The sequence below is a fragment of the Dermacentor andersoni genome, chromosome 1 (genome assembly GCF_023375885.2).
Source record: "Dermacentor andersoni chromosome 1, qqDerAnde1_hic_scaffold, whole genome shotgun sequence".
NCBI classification, from domain to species: domain Eukaryota; kingdom Metazoa; phylum Arthropoda; class Arachnida; order Ixodida; family Ixodidae; genus Dermacentor; species Dermacentor andersoni.
Window position 1 is genome coordinate 186,249,709 of NC_092814.1, and position 13,231 is coordinate 186,262,939.

The 13,231-nt window shown below is 46.0% G+C and overlaps 1 protein-coding gene and 1 long non-coding RNA gene across 2 annotated transcripts in view; one reads left to right on the forward strand and one right to left on the reverse strand.

Annotated features, from left to right (window-relative positions):
• Positions 1-10,617, reverse strand: part of LOC126546865 (nose resistant to fluoxetine protein 6-like) — a 99,888-nt gene extending 89,271 nt beyond the window's left edge. Inside the window, exon 1 of the mRNA XM_050194578.3 lies at positions 9,746-10,617. Within this exon, the coding sequence (XP_050050535.1) occupies positions 9,746-10,169 (424 nt within the window). The 5' untranslated portion in view covers positions 10,170-10,617. The remainder of the gene's footprint in view (positions 1-9,745) is intronic.
• LOC140218645 (uncharacterized) overlaps positions 7,677-13,231 on the forward strand; it is a 163,558-nt gene continuing 158,003 nt past the window's right edge. Inside the window, exon 1 of the long non-coding RNA XR_011894864.1 lies at positions 7,677-8,575. This is a non-coding gene — a long non-coding RNA (uncharacterized lncRNA). The remainder of the gene's footprint in view (positions 8,576-13,231) is intronic.

Below are 13,231 nucleotides of genomic sequence, written 5' to 3' on the forward strand. Positions count from 1 at the left end.
AATAAATATGTACTACGCTGAAATTTCATCTTTCTGAGCAGGCGCACCTGGTCAAAACGATGTATATGAAAAGTCGGTCAGACAGGCCTATATGCAATCGGTGCCGTGTGTCGGGCTGAGGTCTCTGCCAAGACACGGCACCTTCTTCCGGGGCCCCGACCGGCGGCTCTCGAAAAACGCATCCACATGAAGGTGCTCAATGCACTTCAAGGAATATGTTTGTGCAGAATAACGTGTTTGTTGACTACGAACCAACACCAGAGGAAATTGTGCTAAACACTGACCAACAGCTTCGTCAAGGAGTGTTTAGCGCTGCATCGAAATGGGGCAATCAGACATCCGTGCCATTGTTGACGGTCAAATAGCGGCATTCTGACCACCACTTCATTTTTTTTATGACAGTTGGTCGCCGCTTCCCATGCGAATGCTTTCTTGTTTTTGCTTTTTTTTATTTTGTCGCTGCTAATTTGACCGAGAAGTTACCTTCAGGTTATTCAGCCACCACTCACTCATCACGGCTAGTGCTAAAAAAATCCTTTCCAAAAATAAACTACATCTCGGTTTCATTCTTTGCTCGTTCCTGCTCTGTTCCCGCTCCCTGCGCTTTAAAAACAACTTCAAAAATTTTCAATGTGCCTGTTGCGCGTTGAACGCGTAACAACTGACGAAGTTTTTTGGTACACGCTTACAAAAGGTTGAAATACTTTAGTAGTTTCTTTTCTTTTTTTTTACTTTTGATTCGTTTATGCCTCCAACATTCGTGAGTTGTGAATATACTGAAATTAAACTCAATACAATTCACAACCTTGAGAAAGGGGAACTTTACAAGAATACGTTCAGATATCCTCAGTTCAACAGAACAGACGCCGACTGTCGAACAGCGAAAAGCATACAGACTACTTCACCGTAGATAAACACCGAAACCCGATAAAGATAGTCCCACTATTTTCGAGAAAATATTACCCTATTGTCCGCAAGATGTGACTGTATTGGCCGGTGAAGGGTCACAACACCTTCAGCACTAGATGCTATGGTGTGCCGGTGAAATTCATTGCTTTACTTTACGGGTACGCTGTGCTGGGCAGGTGTCAATGAATTCTAGCGTATTTGCGAAAGAGCAGTGTTCATCATAATATAAATGAAGAAGCAGCACAATTTAAACGTAGCACAGTTTGCAGCCACGTACAATCATAACACTAAAGATTTCAAAAGTTATGTGAGGAAACAGAATTAAGAATGGAAAGCGTTAAAACTCGGAATAGTGTAATTACGGGCGTTTACAATATGCGAAAGTTCTGGAAACAGGCTGATTAACACCATATTGCGAACTATGTCTTTGACTCCACAAAAAGTGGAAGTGATATGTCAGTAGAACTTGAGGAGAACAATCGTGCACTCAAAATGAATGCGCTCTTGACCGGAACTGGACAAGGAAAATTTCAAATTGTGAAACAACAAATCATGTCGACTTTACACGATGAATGAATAAAAATTGATGTTTGAGGCACGGTAAATTGTCACGATCACTGTTTAGTGAGGTCTGAGGCTTTCCTCGACTTGTGGAAAGAGACGAGGAAATTTGTCAGGAAAAGGCAGACCATGTTAATAGCAATCAGGGGGAAAACGTAGGAATTCAAGCTGTAGCTCTCTAACAAGTATGAGGTTTTTCAGTATTATTGTGAGTATATTACAGAGGTAATAAATAATACCGTAGCGAAAATAATACCGATTGGTGTAACTGAAGTCAGAGATCAGGCACAAAGGTATGAAACAGGCAAGCTGTCCCACGCAACAAAAGACATGAAATTGGTCAATAAGCGTAAAATGAGTGACATTCCAAATTATAACATCGAAGACATTGAGGAAGCAGTAAAGGACTGAGGAAGCATGAAATAAGCAAGAAGGAGACTTGTCATTGGCAGAAACACGATGCATATTTTCAATGATAAATGCGGCAATGTCGTCAGTAATTTCAAGGCCAAGGTAAAGGGAGCAGTGGAGACATAGTTAATTGTTCAGTACCCTGAACAACCAGGTAGCTGTTATAAGACAAAATTCTAGAAAATGTATGAAAATCTAAATTCTCACCATACGAATCGAGTTAGAACTGATTTTCCACATATGTCCAAGATGTAAGCAGTAGAAGACGATGAAATAACAGTAGATCTCATCAAATAAGGCGGGGATATTGCACTAAAGAAACAATGTGACCCCTTACGTACAACACCTCATGGCATCAAATGTACCACAGGATCGATTAATGCCAATATAATATTCATCCATAAGTAAAGAGACATTCAAGAATTGAACAATCAAAAACTAATTAGTCTGCAGTCTGTATTGTAAAATATATTCACCAAGGTGAATTCGAATAGAATAAGGGCACCACTTCTAAAACCCATGAAACAGATTGGTTTTATGAGAAGTTACTTGCAATAGATCATATCCACGCTATTAATCTGGTTAGTGGGAAGTCTGTAGTACATTACAAATCCTTGAAATGGCTTCCATAGATTACGAAAAGGCATTCGATTCAGTAGAGGTAACAAATGACAATGGGGAATCGGGTAGTCATGGCATCGAGGAAGCATACTCACAGATACCATAAGCACGCAAATTCGCAGATACCATAATTCGTCACAACTGAAAAATTACGAGTTAAGAAGGCTGACCATGCAAGGAGGCAGAATATCGCCGTTAGTATTTACCGCATCATTGCAAGAAGTATTGAAGAGGCGAGATATTGAGGCATTAAGTGTAACATTATCAAGGAATATACCAGCAGCCTTCGTTTTTCAGATGGCACTGTCCTGCTAAAAAAAAAAAAAAAGAACACACCGGACATGGCTTACACCAAATGATTAAGGGCCTGAACTGGCAATGTCTAAGGCTAGCTTTAAAGATTAATAGGCTGAAAACTAACGTTCAATAGCCTTGTAAAAAAAAAGTGCGAAATGCATGTCAGCCTCTTGAAGCAGTGATAGTGTGCGTCAATTTCGCCCAAGCAGTCGTAGGTCGGATCGTAAGAAGGAAATCTGCCGACAAGTTGGTTGGAACGCGTGTGGCAAGCACTAGCGAGTCTTTACCCGAAGCTAGATTTGTGCATTCTACCAGTACTAATCAAGGGCCCGAAGCTTGGAGGATAACAAGAAAATTTGAGAAGAAATCAAGAACTGCTGAGCAAGCGATCGAAAGAAAAATGATGGAAGTAACGTTCAGATGCAGAAATACTTCTTTGACGTAGAGAACTAACTCATGCAGTTGGTATTCTAGTTGAGGATGACGGAAAAAGTGGATTTCGACAGGTGAAGTTGTACGTATGTCCATTAGAGTGACAGTGGTTGCCGAAAGAATAGAAGTGAAGTCGGGAACGGTGAAGGCTAAATGCGGAATCAGATTATAAAATTGCCTGACATAGGATGGAGTCAACTTTACGAACAAGGTGTGCGCCCGGTTAACAAATACGGTGGCATTCTGTGATATAGTAACAGGTTCTTTCATTGATGCCGCGAAAATGCTTGGTTGGCCGAGTATTTTCGACCGTGCATCCCTGTATAAGACGAGTGCAATGCGTACATGGCGCAGGAGCTAATGTCAGACAGCGTATACTTGTAGGACGCGTGCGTGTTTCAAAAGTGTGCATACCACTTTGTCAACGCCGTAAATATATCTGACCGGTTTCATGTTTTCTATGTATTGAAAAAAAAAATGTGCGATGGTACAATGGTTAGCGCGTCAAAAATTTTCACCTGGGCACGACATCAGTTAAGCGACTGGAATCCTATTGCCTTGCCAGACAAGTCAGGTACAAATTTCCGTTTCTCTGTCGCTTCCGTAGCGGTAGATTCCGCAGATTTCTGGCACCACTAAAAGGACAGGAATCAAAAACTACGAGTGTTCGCAATCGATATCTTAACACAGTTCATATGAAGGATTACTTCACAGTGCGATGTGTTATCGCTAAATAGCCGGTTGCTCTACCCATGTTGTACACACATACTGCACGCCTGAGTCAGAGTTACGCCGATGCTGCACACAACGGCGACTGTGGAAACGCGAGGACGCCTTCTCATTTGTTTTGGGTTATTCGCGTTTTAATTGGTATCGTGAAAGAGGAACCCAGAATAGGAAAGGAAGAGAGATCACCCAGACGAGCGTCAGGTTTGCTACCCTACACAGTGATAAGGAAAAGGGTGAAAGAGGAAAGGAGGGGGAGTGAGCACTACGTGAATGACGGCAGATGCGCAAGGGGACTTCGAACGGCCACTCAGCCCGGTGGATTTCAAGGATTGCACTATTGCGCGAATAGCTTATTGCGCCAGCGACAGATGCGGCCATAGTTCAAGTATTTTCGACTTGAAAACTGGTCTCGAGTGCAGAGGGTTTAAAGTTGCCTACACATTACCCGAATGCCCTATGCGGTGCCTACTCAGAACAGACTTGTCAAGCTTTCGCTATGCCCCGTAGTTCTGCGACTATTCTCTTACATTACTTACTTAGATTTGAGGCAAAAGCATTTTTACTGACCAAGCTTCGTAGCTTTTGTAGGCCTTCAAAATCCAAAGCAACTAAAAAAAATGCGAAGGAAAGGCCATACGGTATTTCGGGCTTAAAGACAAAAAAAAAGGGAATACGGGTATTCCTTAGTGAACACCAAAAATATTTTGTTAAGAAGAACCAATTGAGAATTTTAAAAAAAATGGGATTCAGGGAACATGTGAAAGTGATAATGCAGCTTGGTAACAAAACGAAAGAGCTATAGTGTAAACAGCTTAAAAGTTGTTACGAAATAAGCTGGCACTATCCTAAGATTTAAATGTAACGGTTGTGCTTGGGCGGTATGGCAGTGGCGCACATCAAAATTAGTGCATTAATCGCCAATATCATGATTAATGTCAAAATTTTATTAATTAACTTAATGAATTTAGCGAAATGTGTTGTAATTGATGAATTCAAGTCATCAATGGATAACCTTTCGCTAGAAATGTGTCTCGAGCCAGTTTCGAGAGATGTGTACTTGAAGTTTGCACGCAGTCAAACTCATTGTTGTTTGAGGTCACACGTTTCTGAATTATGTGAAACTGGGGAACAGGAAATCGTTAACTGGAAGAGTCATGAAGTTTCACGGAAAAATTTAAGTCTGTATTTCTAGGAACTGGTCATAGGAGCATGAATTTTAGCAAAGCTTATGCTTTGAGCATCGACTGACTTCAGTTCTGCGATTACACCAGGCCCCCTACAGCTATTAATTAAAAATTGTTTCCTGAAAAGTAGTCGTTTGACAACCTGATCGACTATTACTGCGGAATTTCTTATTTCCGCTGCTGCTCTAAAGCAGTTATTTTGTCTCGAATCCCCTATCTATCATTATCTGAGACAGTTTTTGCAACAACACGCGGTATGTCTCGTAGACGTGTGCGCAGCACCAGCAGCCACGTCAGTGGTGAGCGCGGCAGTGCTGGTCAGAGGATGCCGTTGCTGCAGAAGCGGCTGAGCCGACTGCAGGACGGAACGCTGCCCAGCGCATCTATCCTTCTCATGAACCCCGATAATGGTATTACGTCAGTGTTGCATATATAGACGATGGTCTTGCAAGAGATTTTTTCTCGACATGCATTCAAAAGCTCTTACACAGAGCAGAGGAGGCACCGTGAGGCTGCCAAGGCAAGACACCTATCGAGGAGCGAGACCCTCCCTGTGCCGGGCGAAAGGGCATCTTTTTGCGAACACTGGGATCCTACTCTCACCATTTTTTAAACGCGAAAACAAATGGTGAAACGGACACCTCTCAAACGATTCTGCAGCTCAGACAGCAAGTCGCACAAGCGGTTTCAGTGGCACTTGCGCAGAACATCATTCGAAGACGGAGACTGCATCACCATGGAGATGCACGAGGTGCACGTTCTCTTATACCTGCACTTTCTGCACTCCTGACAAAATCAAAGAACTCAAGTTTAACGAACATCGGAGAATTGCGTGTCATTCGGAGCTACGCAGGCAATAATCATGCCTGCTTTGAGTGCGCAACGCACTAAAAACGCGCACCGAGCGTTTATCACATGATTGTGCCCATGGTTGTATTACCCAACATCACAGGTGCGTCATGTGAGCCCATTGCATTGCGCCTTCTTGAACTATATATGTGTGAACTGCTCGTGAAATTGTTCTAATTTTTATTATCGCTTTTTGAAAAATATCCAAGTGAATGTGTTCTGAATGGCGGTTTAAAATGTACGTGTTGTGCTGTACAATGCGCCCATTCGAATGTTTTTTTTTTTTTTTCGAACCGCGCGTAAATAAGTTCCCACGTTAATTACAATTTAGTGCTTCGAAGTAGGTCGGTAGGTACGCAAAATCCTGTCGCTTCTCCGACGTAAAAAAAAATTTTGTGTAGGGTTTTAATCGGGGCTCTCCAGCTCAAAAGCCCGATGCTAAGCTTACTAGACGTGCTTAATTTTCTTGTGCCAACACCAACCAAGGCTTTGAGACGATTTGAGAGTGCGTCGCGTCAAATAGAAAACAATCTGCTTTGGAAAGCGAAGGTAGGCGCATGCGTGCTAGCTTCCATTAGGTCGCAGGCGCAACAAGGGCACGCGCGAATAATCGTCAAAATTACCCCTGCCCTTCGCCTGTGTCATGTCGCAGTGCAGCAAGTCGCTTGTAAAAGCCAGAGCGCACCATTTTCCCCCATCGTTCCCTGTGGCATCTAGCGTATTGAGAAGATACGTGACATTGCACCACCTTAGGGGAAATAGCCCAGGTCATAACGGAACCGGTTGTAACGTGCCTTCACCAGAATACAACAAATCAGCCCTCATGCCGTCGTCTCGCTGGTGTCACACACACGCTCGCGTCACATACGAATATGCTCACTTTACACAAACATGTTGGTCCATCTGGTAACGCTTCGTAGAACCCCAAACGGTATTGGATAGCCAGCTGCAAACCAACCTGCAAATAACATCAATGCCCACAGTACGTGGGATATGCACAATATTTATTTTGATTGTATTTTATTTTTAGGACGGGCCTACGTTTGTTATCTCTTGCGTATGGCTAAGCGGAAAGCAGTGAATGGCCCCACCATGCAATGATGCCAATGTCTCCCACACATATATTTATTAATAAAAAGAAATGGTGCCGTATTTGCCAACAGATGACTAACGACTATCAAATGGCCAAGCGCCAGAAGCTCAGCAAGTTTATTTTGAGTGTGGGAGCAGGTCCGAGGCTCATTGCACCTACACAAACTTTCTTTGTTTTTTGTTATTGTAAAACCAAAGCTTAATTTACTATTTCAGAGGGGAGTGAGTCATCAGGGCTATTGGGGCAGTCCCCCGGCCTCTCGGTTCCGGAGTTGTTGCGACGCGGCCTTTAAATAAAATTAAATTATGGGGTTTTACGTGCCAAAACAACGAGCTGATTATGAGGCACGCGGTAGTGGGGTACTCCGGAATGATTTGGTTCCCCTGGGGTTCTTTAACGTGCCCCTAAATCTAAGTACACGGGTGTTTCACATTTCGCCCCCACCGAAACGCGGTCGCCGTGGCCGGGATTGGATCCCGCGACCTCGTGCTCAGCAGCTCAACACCATAGCCACTAAGCAACCAAGGCGGGTTGCGATACGGTCATGTCGATGGTGCTCACTGAAAACGAAAATAATGTAAGCTCAGTGGCCAGGTTGCAAAAAACTATCTTCGGAGTATACAAGATCCAAGGAAGTACTTCCCGCACCAAAGTTTAGACAAGACAGCTCGACAGGAACGGTCTCCTTCATTTGCTTAGGCCTTAGCAGAATCGTGCACATTTCATTGAACACCGCGTGCCACCGAATTTCTCTCTAAGGCTTCTTAGGCAACGCTTTTCCGTATACAAAATGTTTCCAGTGGGGTTCAATGACCCTTATTACCTGTGCGTGCTTCACGAGGAATCAAGTAATAACAGCATCCCCGGAGAGAATTATCTCGACAGTCTTCCGCGAAAAATGAACGCGTGAAATGACAGGTCGCCGCCTTGCATTTTTGCAATGCGTTTAATTGAAAAGGCTGGGGAAGAGCCACTCCATGCCAATAGCCCCTAAGGAATCCTGAAAACTAGCGTCCTGCTCGGAATTAAGAGATGTTGAACGGAGAAAATTGCAGCAACCGTGCAACAAAGAAAAAAGAAAAAAAAATAGGCCCAGACATATTCGCATTTCCCCTTCTCCATGTATACGGCGTGTTGAATTAAGTAAGCTTGTAGGTTAACGAAAGCGTTCTGACTGCCTTGAGATCGAGAGCAGACAGCTGGCCGCTGCTCGGCTGTTATAGAAAAGAAAGAAAAGGGAGCGCGCTTGCAGCTGTCTCGCCATATATCTGCGCCTCGGTCGTACCCGTGCTCTCACGTTTTGTTCGACGAGCCCGGACATTTTAGCGCCTAAACGAATTGACACGTGTTGTATTTTTAGCCATGCACCAAGTCCGCAACTTTCTTTTCCTCCGCATCAAGCTTTTAAATAGCGACCGATGATCTCACCGTTGCGAGAAGGCTGATGACCTGGCCGATTTCGAGTCCAAAGGCCTCGGACATTTTCCCGGTGAGCCAGAATTTTAGTACATTTCTCGGCTGGTTGCATTTTTGCCGCGAAATTGGCACGAGCCCCGCTTGTATGACTTCACCCTTTCGAAAGCGTACTGCTAACACGAATCTTACGAAATTGTACCTCCATCTTCGAATTCCGTGCCATTTTACGACGGTACTACAACAGCAACAAGACCAGAGGCATCGGCAAGAACATGATGAAAAAAACTAAAGAAAAAACGGCGCATTGCATTTCCAGGTGACGACGCAAAAGTGGAAAATATCAAGCTTGGTGAATCAAGCAGAATGGTTTGGATTGTGTGTGCTTGTGAAGCTCAACCTTGCGGTACGGGGTTAGATGATCTCTGTTACGTCAGGACAAATTCTGCCTCTTAGATTGGAGAGACTAATTCGCATGGACGTTCATGACCTTCCCTACATACATTTCTTTTCGTTTCTTTGCTTCTTACTTCCGCTGTTCTTTCCGTCTTTCATTCCCCTTACCCTTCCCCCAGTGCAGGGTAGCAAACCAGAATCTCATCCGGTTAACCTCCCTGCCTTTCCCATCCCGTTTATCTCGCTCTCTCTCTCACTACCTCTTAGCTTGGTTTTGCAGTTATGATCTACTGCCACATGAGAGGAATTGACAGAAATGACCTGTGCCTTCTAGGACCACCTACTTCGAAGCGGTCTGCGCTCGCATTGAACCCCTACACGCTTGAACTTCGTGCTACTGATTTGGGAACACGGTTGCAGGATATTCTTCGGTTATTCTCTGTTCATCTTACGCATTTATCTCTTTTTTTAGATATGCTGCTCTTTTAAATTCTGTAAACAGCTGTTCACTTTTGCCAGGTATTGTGTGCCACGAAAACAAACTTGGCCAGAAAATGTTTTGCGCTTCATTTTCTACTTATGTTGTGTCGGATCAAAGAGACAAGAATTGACGTGACTGTTCAGTCTAACCGTGCGTTTTGTGAACATTCGCGTGACAGAAGAGATAGCCGTTTCTTTTGCATAGTCCATTTTCTTGCACTGCGGCTTGTTTGAAGAGAGGCACGAAGAAATCGAGAAAGATGCGCCTCTCGTATGGCTACAGTCAGTCAATGTAGCGATACGAAAGCCAAATAAAGGATAAATGAAGCTGCTCGAAGCGCAGAAAATAAACTTCTGGCTGAGAACTTACGTCTGACGGCCCAGCCTTTGAGTTTCCGGAGTCCAAGGAAGAGCTTGAAGTAGCTGGCCATGCACTCGGGCCCGACTTCCACTTCCGAGCTGGCCCTGACCATGAGCGGAAAGATTTTGTGCAGCACGGTCCCGAAGCTGGTAGTCATGTTGTGCATAAATCCTTCCCAGGTCAGCTTGGGAGGCGGCATGGCGTAGTCGGCGAAATCATTTGTCGCCGTGCTGCCGTCGTCCACGAAAGCCGAGGTCTCCGTTCCATCTCCCAATAGAGTCCCGTTTTCCTCGGCTAGCGTGACCCCGGCGCAGCAGCTGGCGACCGCGAAGATGACGCAGACAACGAAGACGCCGCCGGCCGTGGCACCGTTGACGGTCACGCCAGCGCGACGTCGGCGCGGCCGCTGGGGCTGTGGCGACCGTCGGTTCATGCCCGCTCAAGCGCTGGGAGAACGTGCGGACCTTCGCGAAGAGCAATCGTCCCTGGAGGATGCGCGCCGAGGAGTCTCGTTCAACTTTCGCGGGGAGCCCCCAGAAAGTGGCGACCGCGTCGCGGTGGGAGGGGAAGGCGGGAGAAAAGCAGTGTACGACGAAAGCTTTTTCCGCGCGCGGTCCACTGCGGCGGCGAAGAACGGCATCACAGAAGACGCCCGGGCTCTCCCTTTCTGCCGTGCCGATGGCCGCCGTCGTCCGTTGCCGACCTGCAGCCAATGGCGGGATGCCTTCAGGAGCGCGAAATCAGGCCACAGGGCGGCGCGGGCCGTTATAGTCGGTCACCTGGACGTGGCGTCAGCTTCAGCGTACATACATACTCTGGCCGCGCCAAACGACAGCGCTCATCGTTTCTGGCAGAAACTGCGTGCAACGCAAATAGAATAAAAAAAAGAAGAAAAAGATGCCGTTCGCCTTTGGTTTCTTTATAGTTCCTTCACCCGGCTGACTTTCGTCCGCGTCTTCGACGCGTGTATGGCACACGAGGCGGCGAGCCTGACAAGAATGAGCGCTTGTTTGTCGTCGTCATCCGTCTTGTACAAATGTTTTCCAGGTCACGCCGTTTCTCGCCAAAGCTTTCTCTTTTCACTTGCATGTCTTCTTTTTTTTTCGAATTAGATGACCTTGATTTGTTAAGTCCTCTGAATCGTTAATGCGACACATCAATGCGGATACAGGACAAACTCTTGCATCAACGGCTTTATTTTTTAAATTTCTCGCCTAAGTTTCAAACTCGATCCGTAATTTCAGTGGTAATGGGCCGCAGTTCGTGCATGCTAACAATTATTCCTCTGCTAGATCTTCTCTTTTTTCGCGGAGTGCCCCAGTGCACTGACCTTGGACCCCTTATTTTGCTAATTTACATTAATGATGATGCCGTCTATTTACCTCTACTCGTAGGGCGATTGTGTGGTTTATTGTACGTTTTCTATTGATCATGATTTCCGGCCTCTCCAAGACGACTTCGACAAGACCACCTACTGGCGCAGCGAATTGATAATGTCACTGAACACTACTAAACCAAATAGTTACATTTACTCGCAGAAAGCATTTTAAGCATTTCCGTTCACCGAAGTATGTCATCTGTAGGGGTCGGATTATAGGAAAATGCGTACTTATTCCCGCGCGCTCAGATTCTACCCTTTTGTTGTACGAGCACGAATTGTGGTTAGGAAATGGTTTAGCCAGACTTTAGTGGGCTTATTAATGTCAGTGTCTGTAATGTGTGCCTCCATATGCCTATTTTAATGCATCAGCATACAACGGTCATGCGAAAGAAAAGCCGTCTGTCGGTTTGTGTACAGCAAAAGAGGGGAGAGGAGGGGAGAGGAGGCCGACGCACGTAGACGGGGAGGAGGCAGCTGACTGAGGCGGCAGGCGCAGAGCGCTGCAATGTGGCCTCACACAATTGGCGCTCAGTCGTCAGCAAATGTTAAAGCTCCCGGGCAAGCCCGGATTCGCGTTCCAATAGTCGCGTTAGTGGCTGCTTTTGTGTTCTGCGTGCTCCATAGTCAAAAGTAACGATGGACGCCGCGTCATCAATGGGGGAGAGCTAATGCCCACGCACTACTATTTCATGAATCCCATTGATCACCCAGATATTTTTTCTTTTTTGCTTTTAGCACTTGAAATCGCTTTTTGGGGCTTTCTTTGTCTCAAAAGTACGTTCGGTTACTTCTTTCAGCAAGACCTAGCAGCATGGGTAGATGTCGTTGATAATGGCAACGCAGCTGGTAAACTGACATATAGCTCATAAGCTGTCAGCGTTGAGCTCTTGAGGGCCCCTCACCATCTGTCTGACACTCGTTAGCAATGCCAGAGAAAGAGAGAGAGGGAGAGAAAACAAGGATAGGAAAGGCAGGGAGGTGAACCAGAACAGCATGCGGTTTGCTATCCTACACTGGCGGTAGGGGAAAGGGGAATAGAAAGAGGAAGAAGGGAGAGAGTAAGCACTGAGTACGTGTAGGAGGGACACCATACACAAAGACACTATAAACGGTCTCTTAAACCGGTGCACTTCAAGTACTGCACTAGTGCACGAATCGCTTTTCGAGCCAGTGACGGGTGTGGCCACGGTCCGAGTATCTTTGACTCTGTGACCGGTCTCGAGTCCAGTCGGTGTAAAGTTGCCCGCAGAGAGAGGCGTTGGGCATCGTAGTGAGGGCAGGTACACAATAGGTGCTCGATGGTTTCCTCGCACCCACAGGAGTCGCACATCGGGCTCTCGGCCATTCCCATACGGTAGGAGTATGCGTTAGTGAACGCCACTCCCAGCCACAAGCGGCTCAGCAAGGTTGTTTCGCCGCGGGAAAGGCTAGATGGTAGTTGTAGCCGTAGCGTGGGGTCCAGTTTGCGTAATCTGCAATTGAAGGCACTTGAAATCCACAGATCTTGTGACTTCTTGCGGGCAAGTAGGCGAAGTTCCCTGGCAGCGTCCGACCTCGCCAAAGGTGTTGGACGCGTCTTGGTATCTTCGTGGGCACACCGGGCAGCCTTGACAGCTAGGTTGTTCCCGACGATGCCACAGTGAGCAGGAATCCATTGAAATATAATGTGGTGTCCTCTTTCCAGAGCTTGGTGGTGCACTTTCCTGATGTCAGATATCATCTGCTCGTAAGTTCTGTGATGTAACGCAGATTTTATACTGTGAAGAGCTGCCTTAGAATCACAAAATACGACCCACTTCTCTGTTGGCTCTTCGGTGATGTACGTGATGGGGGCATGGAGAGCTGCAAGTTCTGCCGACGTAGATGTAGTCATGTGTGACAATTTGAATCTAGTTGTGTGCCTGCCTAGCTGGAACGACGAACGCGGCAGTTGAGCTGGTAGGGGAGGTCGAACCATCGGTATATATATGAATGTGGTCATGATACGTCTGGTGCAGTAATAGGAGCGTAAGTTGCTTCAGAGCCGGCGCTGGATTATTGGACTTTTTTGCAATTCCACGAATAGCAAAATTCAATTGAGGCTGTCGCAGGCTCCACAGGGGAGATGAAGGCTT